The 24,707-nt window shown below is 36.2% G+C and overlaps 1 protein-coding gene across 10 annotated transcripts in view; it reads left to right on the top strand.

Moving 5' to 3' along the window:
• The window catches only part of SMCHD1 (structural maintenance of chromosomes flexible hinge domain containing 1), a 90,034-nt gene that overhangs the window by 51,238 nt on the left and 14,089 nt on the right, over positions 1-24,707 (top strand). For all 10 annotated transcript variants that reach the window (XR_775457.1, XR_775456.1, XM_010584867.1 and 7 more), the window contains 14 exons: positions 933-1,067; positions 1,934-2,161; positions 2,881-3,029; positions 4,960-5,048; positions 6,213-6,331; positions 7,046-7,213; positions 8,476-8,601; positions 12,133-12,212; positions 13,740-13,897; positions 16,453-16,568; positions 17,029-17,090; positions 20,215-20,302; positions 20,717-20,848; positions 22,096-22,245. Coding sequence is in view for 8 of the 10 variants with exons in the window: in XM_010584867.1 (XP_010583169.1) it covers positions 933-1,067; positions 1,934-2,161; positions 2,881-3,029; positions 4,960-5,048; positions 6,213-6,331; positions 7,046-7,213; positions 8,476-8,601; positions 12,133-12,212; positions 13,740-13,897; positions 16,453-16,568; positions 17,029-17,090; positions 20,215-20,302; positions 20,717-20,848; positions 22,096-22,245 (1,800 nt within the window). In the remaining 2 variants the exon portion in view is untranslated. The remainder of the gene's footprint in view (positions 1-932; positions 1,068-1,933; positions 2,162-2,880; positions 3,030-4,959; positions 5,049-6,212; positions 6,332-7,045; positions 7,214-8,475; positions 8,602-12,132; positions 12,213-13,739; positions 13,898-16,452; positions 16,569-17,028; positions 17,091-20,214; positions 20,303-20,716; positions 20,849-22,095; positions 22,246-24,707) is intronic.

The raw sequence follows: 24,707 nt of genomic DNA, 5'->3' as shown, positions 1-24,707 counted from the left end.
ATTTTATTATCTTTAATAATGCTTTTGAAGTTTCTGTAGCTTGGTGACCATAACTGTGACTCTCTTGCCTCATCTATTATGAGTCATTCAGTAAGTTTCAGAATCAGAGGAACTTGGCCTTAGAAATGGAAGAGAAAATTATGTGAGGATATATAGGTACAATTTTAAGGTATTTTAGGTCATGGTTGCCATATACAGTGCTAAAATTTGTTCAGGAAAAAAACTTCCTACAGCTTACTTTTGATTTGTTTTTAAAGATGAAAATGTAAGTCTGGTGCCTAAAAATAATACTAGATAAGACTATTATCATAAGCATTTATCTAAGTTCAGAAGGGAATACAGGCATTACTGTGGCTTTTAGAAGGAAAAAACTTTTGCCCTTTTGGACCTATTTTTTATTAACTCAAGAAGGTGACTTTTCCAGTTCTAGTGAAATCAGTCTTCCAGCAAGAACAGATAGACAAAAATGTTTTTCCCACTGCAAAAAAGTCTGCATTCTGTTTACACTTTATATTCGTACATTCTTTTTCTGTAGACTAGGTCTGCAGTAGTATGATGACATGTTGAACTTGGTATTTAAATTCTTTTTAATGTGTGATTTTTAGAAAATTAATAAAAAGGAGGTTTATTTAACAACATAGTTGAATTTATTGCCATAATGGCAAAAGAGACTAGTGTTTATGTGTTAATACAAAACAGTCAAATAGACAGTAAATATTACTTCTGTAACTTCTTCCTTTCTCCTACACATCTCTTATGACCTGTGAAAAAATATAGGTGTTGATCTTGCAAGCTTCTGGAAAACTGAAATCTTATCAAATTTATCTGTAAATAATCCTATATATGTTTGGACTTGTATAAATAATCTTTTCTGGAATAATCCTAGTAGTTCTGTAGAAGAAACCTGAAGTTTAATTTTATATTTTAAATAGTTTTTAGGTGCTTCAAACCTTCCTGTGTATTCTGTGGACTGCAGTAATGCAGGAACAAACATTTTAACTGGTCCAGTTATACATGTACAGAATATCAAGAAAGACCAGTTGCTGAAAGCAAGGATTGAAATACTTGTAAGTATTGATTTGGATGTTTGGATGAACAAAAGATTGAAACCAGTTTATTGTACTGTCTTGATAGTGTACTGAAGTCTTTTATGTATCAACTTAACTCCCAAAAGTTACTGTTTTAGATACCATAAGCCTGATAATCAGGTGGCTGCCCTTTTTCCTCTCTGGGAAATCATAAAAAGGCAAAGAATTTTTTTCTACCTTTTCTTCACCTCTTAATCTTTATTTCTGAAATCCCTAAAGTGTTTCAGAAATACGCATTATTTCTGGGATTTTTCTTCCCCTTTTTAGTCCCTGGATCCTTCTGACAAATTGCCTTCATTGCATAAACATTTAGAGCCAGAATAGACATGGCAACATGTTCCCCAAAACTTTAGTAAAGAAGGATATATTTTTTCAAAGGTTAAAGATCAATAGCTTTTTGTAGCATTTCAGTCTTAAAGCTCTTGAAATTTGAATTTTTTTTTAATGCTGTTGAACATCCCAGTTCTCTGGTAGTCAGGAGAGCCACACTGCTGGAGAAAATAAGACCTGTGGTGTTTTACAGTAAAAAATGTGTAAACAAACACTAAAATGGCAAGATGACCGCTATGGAAGGATATTTATGATTACTCTTAAGAAGTATTTTGTAAATTGTATAACATAGTACTTTTGGAATAGAAAATGTTTTCTAAATAGCTAGCATCAGTTCTAGTATCTGTTAAAAGTTGTAAGTATTCTGGCATATCCTTTTGATTTATTTTTGACAAGTCAAGCTGATTACCTGGTCACACCTGGTAATCCTGAGTAGTGCCATAGGCTATTATGGAGTGATATTTATGCATATAGGTACATCTAATATCTTTTTTTTTTTTTTTCCCCATGTATAGAGTTGTAAAGATGTGCCACCAGTGGAAAAGATTATTAAACTTCTTCCTAGCAGTCATGTTGCAAGACTACAGATCTTAAGTATGGATGGACAAAAAGCTATTCAAATTAAACATCAGGATGAAATTAATTGGGTTGCTGGCGATGTCATGCACAACCTTATATTTCAGATGTATGATGAAGGAGAAAGGGAGATACACATAACTCCAGCTATGGCAGAAAAAATCAAGGCAAGTTCTTTTGAGTAAACAGCAGCATAATATGGGGGAGAGATACAATACTGATCCTCTAAAATCCATAGACATCAGACTATGAAATAATATTCATCAAGACTGTATTATTAAAATGGGTACTTCACTCTCTGCTTAATAAATTTTTAAAAATAATTTTATTAAAATTGTGTCCTCAATGAGATAAAGACATTTAATGAAATGTTAAGTAAAGCTTCAGGGTAGTGTTATGAAAAGCAGGTTAGTAATTTCTAGTGCTTCTCCTAAACACAATAAAATAATTCCAGCATAGTTATGATTCTTCAGATGTGGGGTTTTCCCAACATTTAGGAACCTTGAATAGGCATGTTCCTTCATGAAGATTTGCTTACCTATCTTATCGCTTTGTCTGTGTACATATGTGGAGCCTAATATGAAGGTAGAGCTTCCCCAAATATGTGACACTTTTTTTTGGTGAGATTTTTCAGAATCATATCTTGCCTAACTCAAGATAAGTAAGGAAAACAATGTATATTTTGTTTTGTTTGGGTTTTTTTTTAGAGTAATTTTCTGTATTTGGGAAGATAGCATTGTTTACTATTGGGAAATGCACAGGCTTTCCATTGAAAGCTTCTATTGCCTGTATGTTACTTCAGCATATTTAGAATGACCACGGATGTATTATGTAGCTAGTCATTAATAATTTAGCTTTTGATTAATTTAAGAAATTTTAATTTTAGGTTAACTGGACACCTAGAATTAACAGAGAACAGCTGATTCAGGGATTATTACCTGATGTAAAAGTACCAACATCAGTAAAAGATGTTCGTTACTGTCTAATTACTTATCTTGATGACCATGTGTCTTTGGAGAGTGCGTTCACAGTCAGGTTTGTTCATGTGAAAATTTTTTTTTATGAATTATGTTGTTGGCAAAGGATTGTAGATCTGTACTTTGGGGCAAAAAAATCTTTCTGCAGAAGCTGAAATAATGAAACAGTTGGCAAATTAACAGGGGAATGTAGGTTTGGTTGGGGGGGGGGTTTATGCAAACTGTTTACAGATGAGAATATTACCTATGTGAAAGACTCCATCATGGTCTGTTTGTATCCAGCCCTATAATCACTTCTGTGAGCGTACATACACTGAAGATTATTGCTATCTTTGAAAACTTCCAGTAAACCTTAGCTTATAGGATAACTAGTTTTACTGACGAGTCAGGTCACTGTTTACCAAAGAGATATATAACTATGAAGTTAATTTTTACCTTTACAGAGGTTATTACTTTGAAGCTAAAGATAGTATTTATCTAGCCAAATGCTGGATGCTTGCATCTGGTATCTCAGTCAAAAGTGACAGGCTGTAAATTGAACTTTAAAATTGCCTGTTTATCACTTTTAGTGAGTCTTGGCATTTAGCTCTACTTATTATATCTTTGTAAAGTTTGTTAAGATGAATCTGATTCTAAATTACTTTAGTGTTTCATGTGTTCTTAATAGGTCAAGATTAAGTAACCAGTTTATAGCACACTGATGTGGTAAATTTGCAGCAATTAGACATTTCACCAATCTGCAGTACAAAAAACCCCTACATGACCAAGCATTAAGATGCTTTAAAACATTGGGACCATAGTGCTTGTAAAAAGCTGTCCATAATGTAGCACTGTCGGAGACAGAAAAATTTTCAGTTACGTTGTATTTTCTGTTTTAAGACGAGCAGAAAAGCAGACTGAATTGGTACCTGTCTTCTTGAAAGGAAGGTAGAACGGTGGATTGATTTATTGAATATTTTTAATACATTTTTGATTGTCGTTGAAAAACAGTCTCAGATCAGGGAACTTCTTATTTAGGGGTTATTCTATTGTCATTGTTGTAAAAATTAACTGGAGGTCATTCTAATGGGATTTTTAAAGATCTCACTGCAATTTTTAGCTTAGAACGCACAAAAATAGTAAAAAACATTGTGTTGGATAACTCTTAAATAACTTACAGATGTCAGATAACTCTTAAATATTTGGGGAGCCAGCACATAACATATGTTAATCTTCATCAAGTAAACGGAAGGAAAGGCTGAGATTATTTAACCACAGAAAGTATTTTTAAGACACTAGTGATAAGCATAATTTAGGCTGATGACTTCTACTTTATCATAGCAAAAGAGGAAATGGAAATCTGATTTTTCTTTTTTTATGGTCGTTCATCTTCTCCGTAATTTTTATAATGTGCTCTGGTTTTGTTTTGCTTTAAGGAAAAACTGTATCACTAAAACATTTAAGATATGTTAGTTGTAGTCAGGTCCTTAAGAAGTCAGCAAATATTTTCATAGCAAGGGAGACGGTGATACCTTTGTATGTATGTATCAGGATTAAAGTTGATATTGTAATTGGTTTTACAGTAATAGACATATTTTAATATGTAGACAACTATGTTACTTCAGCTTAGAAGTGTTGGAGATGGTTTTTTTTCAAGATTTAAAATACTGCAAACTTGAATTCTGCTTTATCTGGCTAATGATCTGATCTATGGTAAAATACCAGTAGGCAAGTTATTAGAGATAAGTTAAAATCCCATAACATTGCTGTGGTTTGTTATGTAAGTAGTGTCTGATAAGCTCCCCCTTATAAGATTGAGGTGAAAGCTACTATGTAACTTGTGTGCACGTGTGGTTTGATCCTGTAAATATGTGCAAGGAGAAAGTTAAAATAAAAAAAAATTCCAGTTGCAAATGAGTGATAACTGCTGTATGCTTTATCATGTCTGGTCTTATAAGTGATTACCTTCATGAGACTGATTATAAGTCAATTTTCATATGCTGACTTAGACCACTTCCTGATGAACCCAAACACATTAAATGTAAATTAAAAGGACCAAACACACTGCAGATGGGTGAAGAACTACAAAGTGAAATTGGTGAGTATTTGCATATTCTTCAATTTCTTGTAAGGTACATTTCTTTTTCTTTGCAGTTTATTAGCCTGTTATGCATACAGATGTCATCAAGAGTGAATTATCTTCAACTATTTTAATATAAAAAACAGGTTTACATTTTCATTCACAGAAGGATGATCAGACTTCTCCAATTGCCATTTCACAATTCTGGAGTTACTCTCCAATAAAATTTGCCACTTAGTTTGTACATTGGGACATTCATCACACTGAGTTCAAATTGTTCGTAAATTTTTGTTTAGTTCATGTATTCTGAAATCTTACAGGCCCTAACAGCATTCAGACTATTTCAAAGGCACAGACTTCAGAGTGAAACATTTTAAGGTTAACTTTAACCTAAGAGGAAGGCATGTTAGTTTGGGATCAGTCTTCTCATTCTCCTTTGGTTTCTGTACAAAGTTGCTACATTGCAGAGCAAGAAATTTAAAATTCTTACAGTATTTTTGAATGTTAAAAGCTTGTGTGTGAGCAAAGAAAAGCACATAGGACAAACCAACAGGTTGAAAAACAGCTTTCAATTTTAAGATTTTTTTTTTTCTTTTAACTTTATAGCAAGAAATAATCTTTTTATTCAAAAAAAGTGGGAAGCACAAATATGTTATATGACTATATGGATACTTCCTATTTATACCCTTTTGATAACCCACAAGATGGGGGGATCTTATCAATGTGTATAAATACCTGAAGAGAGGGTGTAAAGATGGAGCGAGGTTCTTCATTGGTGTTCAGTGACACAAAAAGAGGCAACGGGCACAAACTGAAATACAGGAAATTCCCTCTGAACATCAGGAAACACTTTCTCACTGTGAGGGTGACCAAGCGCTGGCACAGATTGCTCAGAGAGATTGTGGAGTCTCCATCCTTGGAGATGCTCAAAAACCATCTGGACATGGTCCTGGGCAACCTGCTGTAGGTGGCCCTGCTTGAGTAGGGGTTTGGATCAGATGACTTCCAGAGGTCCCTTAAAACTTCAGCCACTCTGTGATTCTGTGATACTCATGTAAATTTTCTCTATATTGTGTGTATGTTGTATACATTTATATTCTGTATGTTGTATGTTTCATTAAAGCAGCTGCTGGGGTAATCATCTTAGTAATCATTTTAATCATCATCATGTTTTTTTAACAGATATAATGATTACAGATCAGTATGGAAATCAGGTTCAGACAGTGACATCTGCATGTCTAAATTCCCTAGGAGTTTCTGGGCCTGGACTTGATAAATCCAATTTGAAAATAACTTGGCAGGTATTTATAAGATGTCATACAGTTTATTTCTCTGTGGCCTTTGTGTGGTAATTGTCTTAATTCTGTCACACAGAATTGAACCAAAACTGTAGGAAAGTAGACAAATTTAACACTAGTTGGTAAGCTGTGAGAAGATAGAGACTTAAAGCATTAGTCATATGATCCTGTTCTAAGGAATACAGCAGCATCTGTTAAAAACCTTATCACTGCTGCAGCTATACAATATGGGGGCCAGTTCACTTCATGCTTGAGTCAGGTTTGTTTTGTTTCTAGTCCATTGTTCTATATCTTCTCTTCTAACTTGTTTTTAGTCTTTTCTTTTGTGTTTGTTTATGGTGGTACAGTTGATTTTATTATCTTTTGAAAAACCCTGTAGAATGGACTAATGATATTGTCTGCCATAGTTTAATTTAAAATGCATTCTATACCTTTTAAAATATGTTGGGTATAACTAAGTTGTACATAACTCATACATTGAAAAACAGGTTCCTGAGAAATGCTTGAGTTTAAAATTGATCACTTCTTACACAAGAAGTCAATTTAAATTTAACAAAAGGAGTGGAATTTGTATTTTAATTTTTAGTCCACTGTCTCACAGTAAAAACAGAAAAAAGTGTCTAGCAGGCATAAATATTAAAATACCATATTGAAAAAAATTTAATAAATTATACTACCCTTTATTTGTTCTTGATAAAATATTTTATTTCTCAACAGGAAAGTACTCTAACAATGAGAGTAAAAGGTATTCGGTTTAAACCTTGTTTACTTGGAAGCAAAGAATTGTGCTTCGCTTGGCGTGAATTTTCCGACTTTCTCAGAGTAAATTTAACTGCAGGATCGCCTGCTAAATTACAATTTGTGGATTGGCCAGAGTTAGAAAAGGTGAGTTGAACAGTTTTGGTTTGGAAAAAAACAAGGGGTCACTAGTCAGCAGGTCTTTCATTTCCAGAGCTTTTTGGAGCACAGGATTCAAAGCTGAAAACCTTGACTTCTCAGTATTGATACTTCTAAAAATTGTCAGAATATGACAGCTCTGGAGACTTTTTTTATTCTATACAGGACAACATAACACAAGCAAATTTAAGAAAGTATTTTGCAATCTGTCTAATTATATAGACATGTTTTAAATGGGACTGTAGCTGTGAAGCATTTTTCGTACAATAACTATGTTAGTTTTTTAAAAGCGAACTTATTTTGGAGTAATCTAACTCGTGTGTGTGTTTACAACACTGTATTCTGTAATATCACTTAAACTGTTTATTCTGTCCCCTTTGCCCTTCTACAGATGATGTATTTTTCTTTTCTTTGGTGCAGCAATTTTACTGTGGGCTGGATCCTGACACCCATCTTCCACTGCTCTTTGCCAAAGATACTGTCCTTCATGGTAGTAATAGTTGGCAGCTCGTCTCTCCTTTATCTGTTATTGGGGCTTTTTTTGATATTTAGGGTGTAGGAAGGCAGTCCCAAATCTACTTAAGTTTACAAGTGTTTACAGTCAGAAAGTGGGGAAGGGAGTACAGTACTTATATCAAATGAAAAGGATGGAGATTTTTGGTACCATCTATTTATTTGATGGGGCTTTTTTTATTTTTCAGTGTTTACTTGGCTATTCAAGTGATAGTGCTGAAGTTGCAGCAGAAAGCAAAATAGGGGAGTGGAAGCAGGTAAAAGAAAATTGGGTATCTGAGTAGAGAACAGAAATAAAGATTGGCATGTTGAGAAAATGGAGAAGGAAGTTATTGAAGAAATAAGTGAAACAAAAGTTTCAGGGAGTATCATAACTTTTTACTGTCTAGAAGGCTGTCAAGGCATATCAGAAGATAAATTTTTAGGCCATTTGCTCCTTCTACAACAAGGAAACTGTTTGGTAAGCCTCTTCAGAAGCATGTCCTTCCTTTTAGTCACACAAACACGAGTAACACATGCAATTCAATTCAAGTAGTGCATTTTATAAAGACAAGAGAATGTAAATGGGAAAACTCTAGAAATACCTTCCCAGAGTTTTACAGTTCTGTTATGGTCTAGCTGTTATGGGAGACAAATAGTATGGAAAAGGCAGACACTTGCTCTGGGGATTCCTGACCTGCCATGAATGTCTGATACACCTAGAACAGAATAGTATAATGCATTTGTATCTATTCCAGCCTGTTGCAGTGATTAATGGTAGAGAATTGCAGAAGCCCCTTATTGTTCAGCTGTGTGATCAGTGGGGAAATCCATCTCCTGAACCTAATGTCAAAATCAGCCTTATAAAGGGTAACAACTTAAAGGTAAGCATAGGCCTTTTTACGTGAACTTTGTTTAACACAAATTTTTGTTGTCAAGTCTACATTATCTTCTTCATTTTCAAGACATTTTTAGAAAAGTGAATAAAACATTGTAAGGGCACGAAAGAATAATTAATCTCATATAATGGTAGTGTCAACAAGTAATGTAAACAGTTCCGGGATGGATTGCTCAGCTTCCTTTCATTTCATTCACAAATATAACAAAATTCCTATAGTACAGTGTCCAAGTGTAATTAGTATACATTCTGGATCTTCTACTGAACCTTCTTCCAAATTCTTCATGCACCCCACCCCCCACTTTATCTGAGGTAAATTACTGAATAATAATGACAATGATTATATGGTCCAAACTGGCAACTAAATCATTTTTATCTGGTGGTTCTTTGATTGTGGTTCCTGAATGTATGACTTATGGTCTGTATGTAAAGCTAGTCAGCAGCTTTGCTCCTTACTTGATTATCCCTGTGAAAAAGCATTGGCAGTATAAACCAAATTAAAACAATGAGGATGCAAGTCTAACCCAAATTTAAGTGATTACTGTCCTTTCCATGGGTGAGGTATGAGTGTCCAATGGTCTGCACATCGCTCTGTATGAAGAAAGGAGTTTGACAGAATACCCCATTCATTAAAATTTTTGTTCTTGTTATTAGAAAAAAAGAAAAGTCAAACTGTCAAATGTTCCTAACTGTTGGTGCAGAGACCGTTGTATTGAATGTGTACATTATCAATACAGGATATATTCATCCACCTGTGGACATGATATTTTTTCATGCAGGGCTGGTCTTGTTCCCTTTTTGTTCCTGCTTGTCAAGCATTTGCGTCCCTCAGTTCTCTCGGAACACACAGCAGCCAAGAACTTTCTTTTGCTCATCCCTCAAGAACTGTGCCACAGCCTCACCTTTCCCCCAGTTTAACTATGCTACTATTACTTATTTTTATTGGGGGTTTTTTTTTGTGGGGAGGGGGTGAGAAAATTTCTTGATGTCTTGAACATTTTTCTTCTGGCTCTTTTGAATCTCTTGCCATAGAAGCCTGCCTCATAGTTATGGATTATTTTTGTTTGCCCCAGCTACTGCCTTTATGATGGCAGCTGCAGCTCCTTGGGGCTTCTATTTATGTTGTTCTTGAGAGAACATACAACCTTGACAGTAACAGTGTGTGGTTGTGCTGCCTGATCAAAGAGATGTTGTGGTGGCATGCTGTGTCTTTTCAGATATTATGCCTTCCTCCAGGGAGGACCAACAGCATGTCTTAGAAAGTCTGCAAGCTTTTTATACAAGTGGGATGTGTCCAGGAGAAAGTGTTCTGAAAGCCAAGGTGGATCACCTTTATAATGTGTTTATTACAGTGCGCGCTCCCAGAACTTAACACCGGCGTCATTTCTGAGAGTTACTTTCATACATTAGCAGAGAAACCAACTGCATAGTTGCTGAACAGACATTGGATCAGTATTCATGAGTATCTTGCAGAACCTCTTTAGAGAACTGTATTGCCTTGGCATTTCAAATAGGTTGTATGCACAGTCTCCCAAAGGAAATGAGAAGCTTCTGGGAACTGAAATTCTAAGATAAGCTGTCTGTCTATATTTCACACCCCATCCTCTAAGTCTCTTAAGCCTGATATTTTGCAGTTGTAACATGCATTTCCAGTACTCCATTCTCTGTCTTACAGGTCCACAGCTAAGTGAGTATGGCTGAACAGAAACACTCTGAACTCTTATGTGCAGCTCAGTAGTGGAAATGCACAAAGCACTGGTTCCTGTAAAAATTAAAACTTTCCATTCTGTGGTGTACAGTAATTTCAAATACAGACTTATTTTGTTGAGTTGAATATACTCTTCAAAAGAGTTTATGAAACATCTGGCAATTCTCTTAGCATATCTTTACAATGCTGCCTTCCATTTGAACCATTAAGCACACATTTTTTGCCATTGCTTTTCTCTAGTGACATGGTAGGATAAATTCATGCTCCCATAGCTGATCCATTATGAATCAACTTCCACAATGTTTTTTCCTAAAGTGATTTCATTCTTTTAACCTACTGACATGAGATTTGGGAAAGAAAATAATTTTGGAAGAAGATTGCCCACTTCAAGTATTCCCAAAACATTGTTTTTATGTAAGTGGACACTAGACACTTAGTCTGAAATTTGTGCTGAAATAGCAAAGGGGAAGCAATTTAATGCCAAACACTATTCAGGTAATGACAAACATTTGCACCACATTGTTTGTGTTGTATCATCAGTGAAAAAGTTCATCTTCCTCATTAGAGAGGAATTAATTAGAGAACTCAGAATGTATCCATGGCTTCCTTTGCTGTTCTCCAAACTTTAAAGCTACTATCTGAGGGTTTTTTGATATGTTGACAAGATATTTCTTAGGTAAGGCTAAAGCAGCATGCACACAAATTTGCAGAATAGCTTCTGCTTACTTTAAGAGTGTAGTAGTATTCTTTAAGATTCACACCTGTTTCTGTGAGATGATAGGCATTCTCTTATCTGCTACACTGGAGTCTATAGTTTCAAAAAGTTGTTGATAAGGAAAGTGCAGTGATGGCTTCTCTGCAATTTAATGTGGAAAGGCAAGTACGACTTAATGGTACTGCCAGTCATGAGATTTCACTTTCAGTGCCAGGGAAGTAAGTGTGGCAAAGATGGGGTGCACGTAGAAAACACACCTTGAAGAACACTAGTGAGTTAAAGGGGAGTTATTTTCTAACAATGGCATTCAGCAAGAATTCCTTTAAGTCAATAGTGGAATTTCCATTGACTTCAAAGGACTTAGAATCAGACCTAATTAGTATGCTAGGTAAATAGGGGATGTATAACGCATTTGTGTTACTATCCTAAAACAATACTGACAAGTAGTTATCCTTAGTAGTCTTTGGTTAAATGCCATTTCTTATGGTATAGAGATTAGTTCTTGTTTGTCATTAAGTTTTGATAAATAAGGTACTGTACTTCATCACTTGTGGTTCCAGTTTTTGCTAGGTTGTGTGGCAGTCTTACATTTTTGGCAGTGGGACTAGAATGGGGGAAGGGGAAGAGACACACAGATGTTTTAGTTGTTTTTTACTCCAGTTATATCATTCTTTAATGTTTGCTACCTGGGAATCTCTGTGCAGACTGGAGGAACACTGTAAAAGGGAATAAATAGTTTGTAGAACGTTTTAGAATCTGAAAATATACTCAGATTAACATGTGCTATGGATGACATTATAGCATCAGTAGCAATTAAAGAAATAACATTAATAAAAGAATTGAACATATTAATGAACAAAAATATCCTAGTTGAGATAAAGTGATTGTCTTTAAAAACTGCCAGAGAGAATTCTGAAACCTCTTAATATTGTATTCATAATAGTGTATCTTTCCTTAATTTAGAGTGCAAAAATACAAAGAAGCTTTTGCTCAAATGGAAAGGCAGTATGCAGGAAAATGAGATATACATTTTATTCTAAGACTTGATACTACTTCTGTGTCATTGAAAGAATAAAAAATATTTTTTTTGACAGATTGTTCCTTCAAACCAGCAACTTAAAACAGATGAAAATGGTAGGGCTAACCTGGGAGTTATTAGTATTCATGCACCTAGGTAAGTAGTGAAACTATATGGAAAAAAAGTGAATTCTGAAATGTCGCTTGCTAGATGTATTTAAGCTGCGCATTTCATAAAGTACCTACCAAGAATTAATCTAGAGCTAAGGTCAAACATTTATTATTTATATGTCAGTGGAAGGCCAGATAGTGAGCTTTAAGAAATTAAGTGCTTAACTAAATAAAATTCAATAGCTGTTTCTTTTGGTCTTCCGAGAAGCTGCTGCTCTCATTTTCTGAATCCTGTTTTTTCTGGTCATGGTAAAACACAGCTTATAATTGTCAACCTGTACCTAGTGCAGATGGTGTCATAAACCACTTAAAATATTTGAAATGTACAGCCTTTGGGTGACCAGATCCAGACACTATGCTTTCAAATTAGGAACACATTTTAGGAGTGTTGAAACCCCACTTCTTCTGGGTGCTAGCCATTGTTTTAAGGGATTAGCAAAGTGTCCAGAAGAATTTTGAATATACATATTTATTTTTTCTTATTTGCAATAGAACTAATGAAGTCTCATTTCCCGCAGATGTGTGTCCTGTGGCTCCCGTTTCTTCATGTCAGTCACACGGGTTCCCCTTACACTCACATGTCCCATCTGACTTTTCAAATTCATTATTTCTGTATCCTCCTCATGTTCACAGTTCTGCTACCCTACCCCGAGCTTTTCTTGCAAGACTAGGTTGGCTTTAGGTAGCTTAGAAGCTAGCAATAAGTGCTTGTTCTTAAATTTCTGAAGTTTTTCATAGCAATTAATACTTTTGCATTCATATCTGCAGGATTTGACTCACAATATTATTTTGTATTTGGAAGAAAATCTATTTTAAATGCTATTGATGGTGCTTGGTGTATTTATAATGCCTGCATCTTGGTAGAAGAATAATGAATATCATTTATCAATATATTGCTGGAGGTTAGAAACAGGTGTGCTTAGTGTTAGTGGTAACATCATACTATTGATAGCATAATCAAAACTGGCTGAGGAGTACAGCCTCTATGCAGTTAAATATCATTCCCAGTTCTGTTTAAAATCTTAAATGTCAAGTTTTTAATACTGCAAAGAAAATGAGTTATTCTATAGCAATGAAGCCATTATATACTTGTAATGCACTTTGCTAGATGTGAGTTGTACGCAGATTCGCTCTTTGGAAATTGTCAAAGCAGAATGCCCCTCAGCTTTTTAATCAGCTGTGCTTGCTTTCCACCTCACTGTCTTCTGCACCTTAAAGCTGTAGTTGCTAGTGTCTTACAGACAGTCAATGAAACAAGATCAAGCTAATGAAATATTAAAGCAAAATTCAATTTAATAAGGTAATATATTAAGGATATCTTAAACTTATGATTTTACTTGTCTAACTTTGCATTAACACTTCCATTTTTTTTCTTCCCTTTACTATTGATAACTTTTAGATAATTTTATTTTGTCATGCTTTCATGTACATGATTCTGACTTGAAGTCTGTTGAAAATTGTCTTTTCAGAAGAGATATTTTATAACAGTTTGTATGATTTCTGTATATTTCAGGGGAGAGCACACTTTACAGCTTAAAGCCTTACACAACAAGACCACATTAGATTGTCCTATAATCACATTAAATGTCCTGCCTGATCCTGAGAAACCTGTCTGCTTGAATGTTAAATATGACAAAAATGCTTCTTTTCCAGCAGGAGGTACCTTCCCTGGTAAGTATAAGGATTCTTTGGTGGAAACCAATCACTCAAAAGCTTTGTAAACCTATGAAAAACTATTTTGATGATTCTCCTGGTATATTTTCTTACCTTTTTTTGTCTGTTTTGTCTCAGTTCTTTGTAACAGCAGCATCTGAGATGCCTCTCTTAATACTTGGAGAGAAAAGATACGTATATCATCTTTGGAAAGCATTTCAAAAGACCTATTATTTATGTATTGCAAATTACTGGTTTTATCTGTCTGTAAAACTACAGAATCTCTTCTCTGTCCTTAGTGAAATACCGTATTTCAGGTTTTGATCTTCCCAAAAGATGATCTGAGCTAGCTCATGCATGTTTTCCCTCACCTCATTTTCTGTGGAATAGTAACAAAGGAGGTAGCTATGAAATTACAGGCCAACTGTGAGCCAAGAGGAACCGAAAAGTGATCAGAAGTATGCCAGGGACAGTACAAAATATTCTTCTCTCCTGCTGTATTCTCTCACAAAAGGACAATCTTTGCTTTCTAACTGAGGCTGATAAGTCATAAAAGAAAAAACCCATCTCTTGTTTTATATCCCAGTAGTATTCACAATAAGGAAAACAGATAAAGAAGAGCAAGTTATGACCATGAGGAAACATCTTTCGCTAAAAGCAAAACAGAATGTGAAACCTCTGCTTTTTCCTGTAAGGACACTTTGGCATGAATAGGAGACCTATACCAACTAATTCCATTAATTTGGGAAATAAGTCTTGTTTATGATAACCATGGGAGATACTGTTTTTGAATTTGCCAGTGAAGTACACAAGTTTACTAGCTGTTCTTCCAGAAGATTTCCCTGTTTAATTTGTAGTAACACATTTGCACTATGAAACCATGATACAAAGATACTCTTCAGAAAGCTGAAGTCCTGTCTAAATAAGTTAAATAGAAAGCAACTAGATTCTGTCACTTTCAATATAATACCATATTAAGGAAGGCAAAAAAAGAATTCAGTAACGATTTAGTGAAATTAAAAAACAAAAAACGTGTGAGACTTGGGAAGCCTGCTGTATTTTGTCAGTGGCACCTGTGAAGGAGAGTAAGGTAGTTTCCAAACTAAATTTTTTTTTCCATTTGATCCCATCCTTGGTTTAAAAAAAAAAATTAAAAAATTAAAAAATCACATTAGAATCTTCAGTAGATGACTTTTAGACCTATTTGATGAAGTAAATACTAACAAATTTCATATACTGAATGGTATTACCTTAAGAATTATAAATTAATTTAGCCATGAAATTGCTAAGTTACTAACTCTGATATGCTAATCCTATTTAATTTGGTCTTTATTTGAAAGGAGTAAATTAAGGTGGCAAATCTGATGCAGTTTTCAAAAAGTTTCAGGAGAGGTAAAGGAAACTTTTGATCAGTAGATACGTTTTCAGTACTGGGCAGCTGTTGGAAGGAATATAAAGAATATAATTAAGTTGGTACATGGGTAAATGTAGAAATGGGAGCAGGCTGGGAACTACATGACTTTTGTACAGAAAAGTGATGCCTTGCAAATGTGTTTGAAGGAGTTGACAACTGTGTGAGTATGAGTGATCCTGCTGATATAGAGTACTTGGTTTCCTAGAGAGCTTTTGGCAAGTACCTTAACCAAAGGCTCTTGAAGCTGTTACTTACACTGTCCTTCCTATACTTCAGTCTTTCCCTTGCCTTTAGGTGGACTTCAGGAGATAACATAGTATATATGACATTAAATTTTGATATAAAATTAGATATTGAATTCCTTATTAACAACCTCATATTTAATTAACATCCTAATTATTGGATTTACTGGTGAATTCAGGTACACCTGAGGGCAGGCAATGTAATTTTGGAGGAAGTCATGCCTGAATTTTTCATGCACATCAAAGCGCAGTCCTTAAAGTGCAAAATTCAGTTCTACCTGAGCAGTGCAGCTTCAATTACATGCATGAAATCCCCCTGTAACCATAGTGTCAAAGTGCTTAGTTCACATTTTCAACTAGAAGGGTAGCTTTATTCTAGTTTAGATTCTATTTCTTTCCAATGTGTGGCTAATAGATGGGGGAAATGGTAGTGATGTTGGTACAGTCTCATTACAACTACTGCACCTTTCTAGCCAGTAGTTCAATGGCTAAAGCATTTAGCCATTGAAGGAAGTGGGAGATCTGGATTTCCTGCCCTTGAAGGGAGGAATCAGCTACTTAACTAGCTAATGATTGTTCTTACCTGAGAGCAAGAAGAAGCCTGGCTTGCTATTTTGATAAGAATGATAATCTGGGAAAGGCAGACTTGAAATTTGAGGGGTTTTTTTAAAGCAGTCATTGGATAAAGCAGGTGGGGTTTGTTTTTTTTCTAAGGATTGTTACCTGGTCTAATTACAGGGCTAGGGTAAGAAGGTTTTCTGTATCTGGTTTTAAATAGTTTTGTTGTTTGGGTTCTGTTTGGGATGTGGGTTTTGTGTGTTTTATCTCTAGGTGTGAGGGAGACACAGAAATTCATGGAGTTTGATCTTAATTCTGAATAAAAAAATCATGAAAAAATGTTGTCTTTCATTCGACAGATTTTATGGTTAGTGTTCTTTCTGAAGATGACAACATTATTAAAAATATTAATCCAGCACGGATTTCTATGAAAATGTGGGAAGCACAGAGCAGTGGAACTAGGATACCAGTTGATGTAAGTCATCAAAATGTGTTTTCAAAATGAGTATCAAAATGCCAGCATAGGACAAACACATTTGTAGTAGAAACTTTGCTTCATTTAACTTAGATCAATATCCTGATCTAGATTTTAAATAACAAGTATTACATATCAATCATGTTTTTTTTATCAATATCTGTCCTGTTACAAGTTGTCAGACTGTTCAAATGTCAAGACTATAGTAGGGACAAAAATGCTAGTGCTCTGCAGAAGTTAACTAATAGCAGGGAAACTATTCAAAGTTGCCACTCTGAATTTTGCAAAGACAAGACTCCAAGAATTAAGAATATGAAACTAGCGTCTAAATTATAGGTGATCTCACTGAATTACTGTATGCTATCAGAACTGCAAATCATTAAGACTTGATAGCATATTACAAGTAAGGTACTTTAACTTTCAGTGTATTGCATTAAATTTTTTGCATCTTTCTTTTCAGGTTACAACATTTAGCTGTAGTAAAGTGAAGGACGACAAAGAAGATGGTTTCTTCTACTTCAGGTGTAGCAGCATTTATTTTATAATTACTGGTGCAACTTACTGTGCAAAATACATAGTTTGAAATAGAAACAAGAGTTTTAGGTGTTGATAATAACAATCTGTTACAGAATTAGTATGATACAGTGCTACAAAATGGTAAAAGATATTAGCAAGATGCAATGAGCATGAGGATTGAATTCTTCCCTAGATACATTTGACATTTGTTTAATCTGAGAGTAGAGAAGAAGAGAGTCTAAGATAATATATTAGAATACGTGGTGAGAAATACTAGCAGTGAAGGGACTATATCATCTGCTTGTCACTTGTCTGGTAACATTCCTTAATTCTTTCAATGTTACGTTCAACTGCTGTAGAATTGCAGGCTAGACAAAGTGGACTTATCTCTGATTTAATACCTTCTGTGGCTGTGTGTTAATCCTGAAGCATGACCTTGGCCCTGTCAGTTAAGTGGTCTTTCCTTGGGCTACTTATTCAGAGGTAGTGTCTTAGATGACAGGCAGCAGAACTAGAGCTCATCATAAGCTGATGCCTGACTGCCACATTCTTTCTACATCTATTCTTGGCAAGCATGCTATGGGATCAGTTACATAGTTGTGGTACTGGCTGTTGATTCAAGCTCTTGCCTCCTAGGAACAGACTTCCCTTCTGCTTTTAGAAAGTAGACTTTAGGATCACCTCAACACAGCAGATACCACTGTTGCACAGCTGATCTTGTTCCTGCATTAGAGGAACAGAGGCTGCTGCAGCTCAGCTGTGTCAAGATTCCACCAGCATCTGAGTGGCAGCATTTCAAGAGGTGATAGGAAGTTTCCTAACTTGCCTCTCAGCTGTAGCTCTCCTCCATTTCAAGGCACATAAGAGTTCAGGAAGCTAGGCATCCATTTTGTAATTCTCAGGAAATCTATGTGCTTTCAAGACCTTGATGTAGCATTAAGTCTTCAACACTTTTTTCCCTGGGGAGCTGAGGCTCAAATCCAGGGTTCTGACCCAGCTTGATATGCAATCCAAACATACCTCCATCTGTAATTCCCTCTGTCACAGCCAGCCAAGAAACTATCCTATCTGGGAAGGCAGTTTATAGAACCCTTTTTATTCAGTCTTTTTAGCTTCTCAGATCGTGCACAGCAGCATAATGTATTTGTATATGAAGGCTTTTTCATTTAAGAGATTACAACTAATTCAAAAAGCTATTTAAGCATGGCTTTTTGTATCATTACCAAGATCTGTCTTTACCTTGAAGGCATTCAAGGTTCCAAAGCCGCCTATGGCTGAGTTTGGCAGCTATAGCAAAAGAAGGCTCCCAAATAAGGATGCAATTTTGCTTCTAACAGAGCAGAGCCTTCTGTGTGGGTAGTCCAAGGTTATGGAATTAATTTCTCCAGAAGCGAAAGTTCTAATCAGACTTGCACTAAGTATGAGGTACATTTCTGTGGCCTTGGTCATTCTGAGAAATTCTTAGTTATAGGTGTAGTTAAAACGTAAGAACTCCTAAAACATTATCAGAACAAGGCACTCTGCATCATGTATTTGTACCTCCGAAAAATAAAACTAGAATGAATGTGCCAATGTGTAGTCATGCTAATAAATGTTTTCCTGTGAAAAGCACTATGGTGGTCAGTGTGATATAAAAACCTATATAGAGTTGAATATGGAATTATTAAAATCTTGACATTGGTACCTGTAGTTTACTAGTTGTCCACAAATGTCCAGAATTAAAACTCCCAACCTTATTGACAAATTTGAGAGAACAGATGGTAGAGACTACCTATTAGCAGCCCTTGTAGGAAAGTACGTATTACTCATTGCTACCAGTGTCTGTAGCATCACTGTCTAGCACCTGGTTTCTCTCAAGTTTTCCTGTCCTTGGCACAGCCACAGATGGTTTTCATCTATTTAACACCAAATCAGTAACATGGATGCTATTACACAGTCTTACAACTTTCATAGCAACTGTGCAATTTCTTCTTTTTCTAAAGCATATGTCTGGTTACATGGTGCTCAGCCACAAGATCCTTAGCAGATTATTTACAACTCAGTTTTTTAATGCATCCTGACAAGGCAGATGCTACTTTCAATCTTAAACCTAGATAAAGTGCAGAAAAGAAGGTAGAATTGTTCCTTCTTTATATGAAATACAATACGGAAAAGTCATGGCCCATTCCAGAAATAGGTAAAGCTTTGGGATCTTGTTTATTACAAGTTAAGCATTCCAGGGAATCTTGCATCTTACTCCTTCCCAAACAAAATAAGAGGAAACAAATTGCTTAATATTATTGACAGAATAGATAAAATGCTGTATGTTGAAAACAAAAATCTCATTAACCAATTCAAGAGTACTGCAAGTCATCCTCTCAGAGAAATGTCTCAATCTTGGTTAGAGACTGTTTGCATCTCCTCAAAAGTTTAGAGCATTTGTAAGTCACTGCTGTTCCTTGTTAAACACTGCTGCGGTCTTCTGGATGCTGTGTGGCCTTCCTTGCTAGGTGAAGTTCTGTTTATAGCAGCAGAAGTACAGGCATCTGTCTTCCTTTCATATTTTTATGTTAGGGGTTCTTTGTCAGTAGTCTGCACTCTGGAACACTGTAAGGTAGAATGAGAACTCTTTTCTTTCTCACTATACTCAACCTTGTCCACTGGTCCAAGTTGCCCAACTTTGTACACTTTATGAGTAAGAGATGGAATTAGCTACTCAGATCTTATGTAAGTTCAAGCCAAATGATTAAATTTTGAGAGAATTTTTTGGTTTTGTAGATCTAAACATCTCTATGCTCTGTCTCAGTAGCTTTGTGAAAATTCATTGAATGGGAAGTGCAGTGAGGTAGACTTGCAGATTTCTGAATAATAGGACCATGAAAAACTTCCTGTCAGCTAGTAGAGACAAACCCTTGAAGGAGACTTTCCTCATCCAAGCTTCCAGAAGCCTTACTCTAGTTCTTGAGAAGCTTTCATGGCGTTCTTGCTGAAGGAGGAGTGTTATGGAGGAGTACTAAAATACATTGTGCCTTAACAGGACTTTCTAACTAGTTTGGAGGACTACTCAGAATTTGAATTGCTTGCATACTTACATACTTGTCACTTCAATATTGACTCGCTTTTGCTTGGTTTTTGTTCTTGATTTATTTAGGGATAAAGTGGTTCCAGAGAGAGTGGGCACTTACAGTATCCAGTTTACCTTTGCAATGGATAAGACAAATATGCTCAGCAGTGACCAGGTTTGAATCTATAATTAATTATATGTAGCCAAGAACATATAATACAGAATCATCTGGGAGAAATATTACAATACTTTGTAGATTCAGAATGCAAATACTTTCACCTGCAAACTTCACAAAAAAATTGATTTTTATTTTTGATAGTTACTGATTTCAAACTGTTGATTATCAAAATATGTTTTCACTAGCTTTTACAACTAAGCAGAAATTTTGTGGAATAACAGAGCTGCATAATTTGCAACCTAGTAGAACTGTTTTGTGATCATGCTAATTTATTTCAAGATTGTCAGTATATTTCATATGCATTTGTTCCAGTATTTTTTGAGCAACCCATGTGTGCAGGTGAATTGCAGTGAATTATATCAGTCTTTATTTTGTTTTGTTTTATTTTATTCTTCCTCCTTTTTCTGCTAGATTATAGTTGAAGTTGTACCTAATGACCCTGTACGCTTGTTACCTGATTCTTTACCAGCTACTCCAGCAGTTTCCAATGTTCGAACTCTTACTAGCCGTACACTGGTCAAGGATTTATACCTCCATGTAATGGTAACTATGCTTTAATACAAAATCTTAATTAGGAAAATATATAAGACTGCTAAAAATATGTTGAATTTTTCTGTAAGGTATTGCTGCTGTCTCTTTGCAGATTAACTTCACAAAAAAGATGTAAATCAGTGATTTCCAGTATATGACAGGTGCATCTTGTTTTATTTACATACAGATGACCAAAACTGAAACCTGCAATCCTTGCTGTCAGGCATCTCAACTGAAACCCACTTCTTGTTGCCACAGGAAAAAAAATGTTTCAAGAATAGATTCTAGTGGGAAAACACTTATATATACAGCAGATGTTTTGCTCCGTGATTTTTCTTCCAGGAGATAGTTTCTCTGAGAAATCTTGTATTACAAAAAATAAGGTTTCCTGAACTTTGAATGTTCACAGGGATACAGGGAGATCACTTGCCAGTTACTGCCATGGGCAAAACAGACTCAACTTGTGGAAAATTAATTTAATTTATTGCCAATTAAGATAGATTTGAGTAGTGAGAAACAAAAAAAGTAAAGCAACACCTTCTTCCCCACCCTTTCCCAGGCTCAAGTTTGCTCCAGACTCCTCTACTCTTCCCTGAGCAATGCAGGGAGCTGGGGAATGGGGGTCATGGTCAGTTCATAACAACTCCTCTCTGCCGCTCCTTCCTCCTCACAGTTTCCCTGCTTTACTGTGGGTCCCTCCATGGGCTGCAGTCCTTCATGAACTGCTCCAGTGTGAGCCCTCTCCACAGGCTGCAGTCCTTCAGGAAATACCCACCTGCTCTAGTGTGGGGTCCTCCACAGGCTGCCGTGTGAATATCTGCTCCACCGTGGTCCTTCGTGGGCTGCAGGGAAATACCTGCTCCACTGTGGTCCCCCTACAGGCTGCAGGGGAATCTACTCTGGTGCCTGGAGGTGCATCTCCCCCCCTCCTCCTTCTCTGACCTTGGTGTTCCCTCTGCTGTATCACTTTTTTTCCCCCCCTTCTTCTCCTCTATGCATTTTTGCCCTTTCTTAAATATATTTTCCCAGAGGAACCACCATTTTGGCTTAGGGGCTTAGCCGTGCCCTGCAGTGCATCAGTTGGAGCCGGCTGGCACCGGCTGTGTTCAGCATGGGGCAGCCCTGGCCTCTCCTCACAGAGGCCGCCCCTGCAGCACCCCCCACTGCCAGCACCTTGCCATGTAACCCCAATGCAGTATATAAATGGATTACTTATTTCAGTTCATGTTCCAAACTAACTTTGTCTTTTTTACTTACAGGATGAATACAATAACCGCACTGGAATTGATCTAGTTGGCAGAATAATAGCAAAAATTAAGAGCCCCAGTGAAGATGACACAGAGATCCCGCAGTTTCAGGGGAAAGTCAGTACAATTGAGTTTCCATTTGACAGAGGATCAGCTGAAATTGTAAGTGTGACTGAAACACACAGTTAGCTCTGTGAGCAATGCATCTAATGAGGCCTGTTTTCCTACAGTTTCAAAGTTGATCTTGCACCTCATCGTGTTTTGTGGAGGTTTAGCATATATTTTAGTCTTCGCTTACAGATAAGTAGGTAAATTAGTTTTTCTCTGTTTGGTTGCTGATTTTCAGAAAACCTGAAGGAAGGACATTCTTTAAACTGTTTATCTTTGCCAAGCGAGGGAGGTGTCGTGGTTAACCCCAGCAGGCAACCAAGCACCATGCAGCCGCTCACTCACCTCCCTCACAGTGGAATGGGGGAGAGAATCAGGAGGGTTAAAAGTGAGAAAACTCATGGGCTGAGATAAAGACAGTTTAATAGGTAAAGCAAAAGCCATGCACACAAGCAAAGCAAAATAAGGAATTCATTCACCACTTCCCACCAGCAGGCAGGTGTTCGGCCTTCTCCAGGAAAGCAGGGCCTCATCACATGTAACAGTCACTTGGGAAAACAAACGCCATCACTCTGAACGTCGCCCCCCTTCTTTCTTCTTCCCCCAGCTTTATATGCTGAGCCTGACATCATACAGTCTGTAGTATCCCTTTGGTCAGTTGGGGTCAGCTGTCCCAGTTGTGTCCCCTCCCAACTTCTTGTGCACCCCCACCCTACTTGCTTGTGGGGTTGGGGTGACAAGTAGAAAAGGCCTTGACTCTGTGTCAGCACTGCTCAGCAGCAACTAAAACATCCCTGAGTTACCAACACTGTTTTCAGCACAAATCCAAAACACAGCCCCAAACTAGCTGCTATGAAGAAAATTAACTCTACCCCAGCCAAAACCAGCACAGGAGCTTTACAAGTACATTCAGTTAGGGACTGAGGCATATAGGGGGATCCAGGATAAGTCTTTTCTTCATTTGAATTTCACGTGTAAATAAAACTTCAGCAATTTTTAGTTAAACTTTTAATATTAGTGGTATTTTGCATTTTTATTTATAATGCTAACTGGCTGTAATATCTTAAGATCATTTAGTCTGATCTCTTCATATATATATAATTAGATTTTGCCAGATTCTCTTTACTTTATGTCAAGCTAACTGGGCTTATATGTACTTTGCAAAAAGGCACCCTATCGTCCTTTGAAGAAGTAAAGATAAAACTACCACTTCTCTTTATGCTTTATTTCAGTCATTAGTGCCCTTGACTGTTAAAAGTGCTTGCCTTATTTCAGTTTGAATCTCTGGCTGTAGCGTTATGCATACCTCTGAAAGTACTGCATATTGTAGTCATGTCATCACTGTCACTTTTTCTTCAACAAATACAGATTGAATTATTAAAACCTGTGAGTTCCATTTGTAATAGTTGTTACAAAATATAATGTAAAAGACACAAGTTAAAACATGCACATGCACAAAACCAGAAACTGTTCAAAATACACCCAAAAAAACAGCTGAGTCTAGACCCACACATTTCTTCTGAGTGGAACGGTCACAGTCTCTCTCTTAAAAGTCTACAGAGAACTTCAGTCAACAGGACTATTCATGTGATGAAATAGGTATATATACATGGGGGTTTTTTTAAGTTGCTTAAGTATCATATAAGAATTGCAGACCAAAAGTATACCCCCACTTCATTTGGTTCCTCTGTTTGTCACATGTTTTATTAGCCTGAAGTCTGTGGAAATCTTCAAACAGTTAGAAGGCGTACTGAAGGACGATCCAACTTTTTAAAGAAATTTTTTCAGCCACCTTTTCTAACTCATTCATTGGAAGCAGCTTCCCAACAGACCAGCATCAGTCTGTGCCAGGTGGAGGCAGACACTGCCTTAGCAACAAATACAAAATCTCCCAATACATTTTGGAAGTCACCACAATAAAACCCCAGTAGAATCACTAAAATCTACAGATCCTACATACAAACTTCTTCATAATATATTTTATTCAGTACATCAGCTGCTTTTATGGAACTACATAGATGAAACTTAATGACACAGCATAAATAAATTCTCTGTCAATAACAGTCAAGGATGGAAACATCCAATTAATGTGGGCAAACATTTTTCATTGAACGATCTGACAAACGCTGGTCTACTCTGATCCATAAGGAAAAGTGACAAAATATGTATGAAAAACAGGTGTCAGATAAAATTAATACATTAATTGATTTATGGTGTACTCTGAGTTTCTCTTGTTGTGCAAGCATGTTTCAGGAGTAATCAATTAATTGGTTTGTGAACACATTTTTCTTGGGTAGGTAGGGTGGGAAAAAGACAGGTATAGCCACTGGTCTAATAAAATAGCACTTTTCTCCACAGATCTGGCATTTACACCTATGGTATAGAAATTTGAACAGATGTTTAAAAGTTCATACTGTTGAGGGGAATAATAACCCCATAGAGTGGACTCTGACAGTTCAGATAAAATTACTGAATAATTTCTCAGACTCCTCACCGGCGCAGAAATAACTGGTTTT

The sequence above is a fragment of the Haliaeetus leucocephalus genome, unplaced genomic scaffold (assembly GCF_000737465.1).
Source record: "Haliaeetus leucocephalus isolate CR32 unplaced genomic scaffold, Haliaeetus_leucocephalus-4.0 Scaffold1007, whole genome shotgun sequence".
Lineage (NCBI taxonomy): Eukaryota > Metazoa > Chordata > Aves > Accipitriformes > Accipitridae > Haliaeetus > Haliaeetus leucocephalus.
Note: the sequence above shows the minus strand (reverse complement) of the source record. Positions and strands in the feature narration are given on the sequence as shown.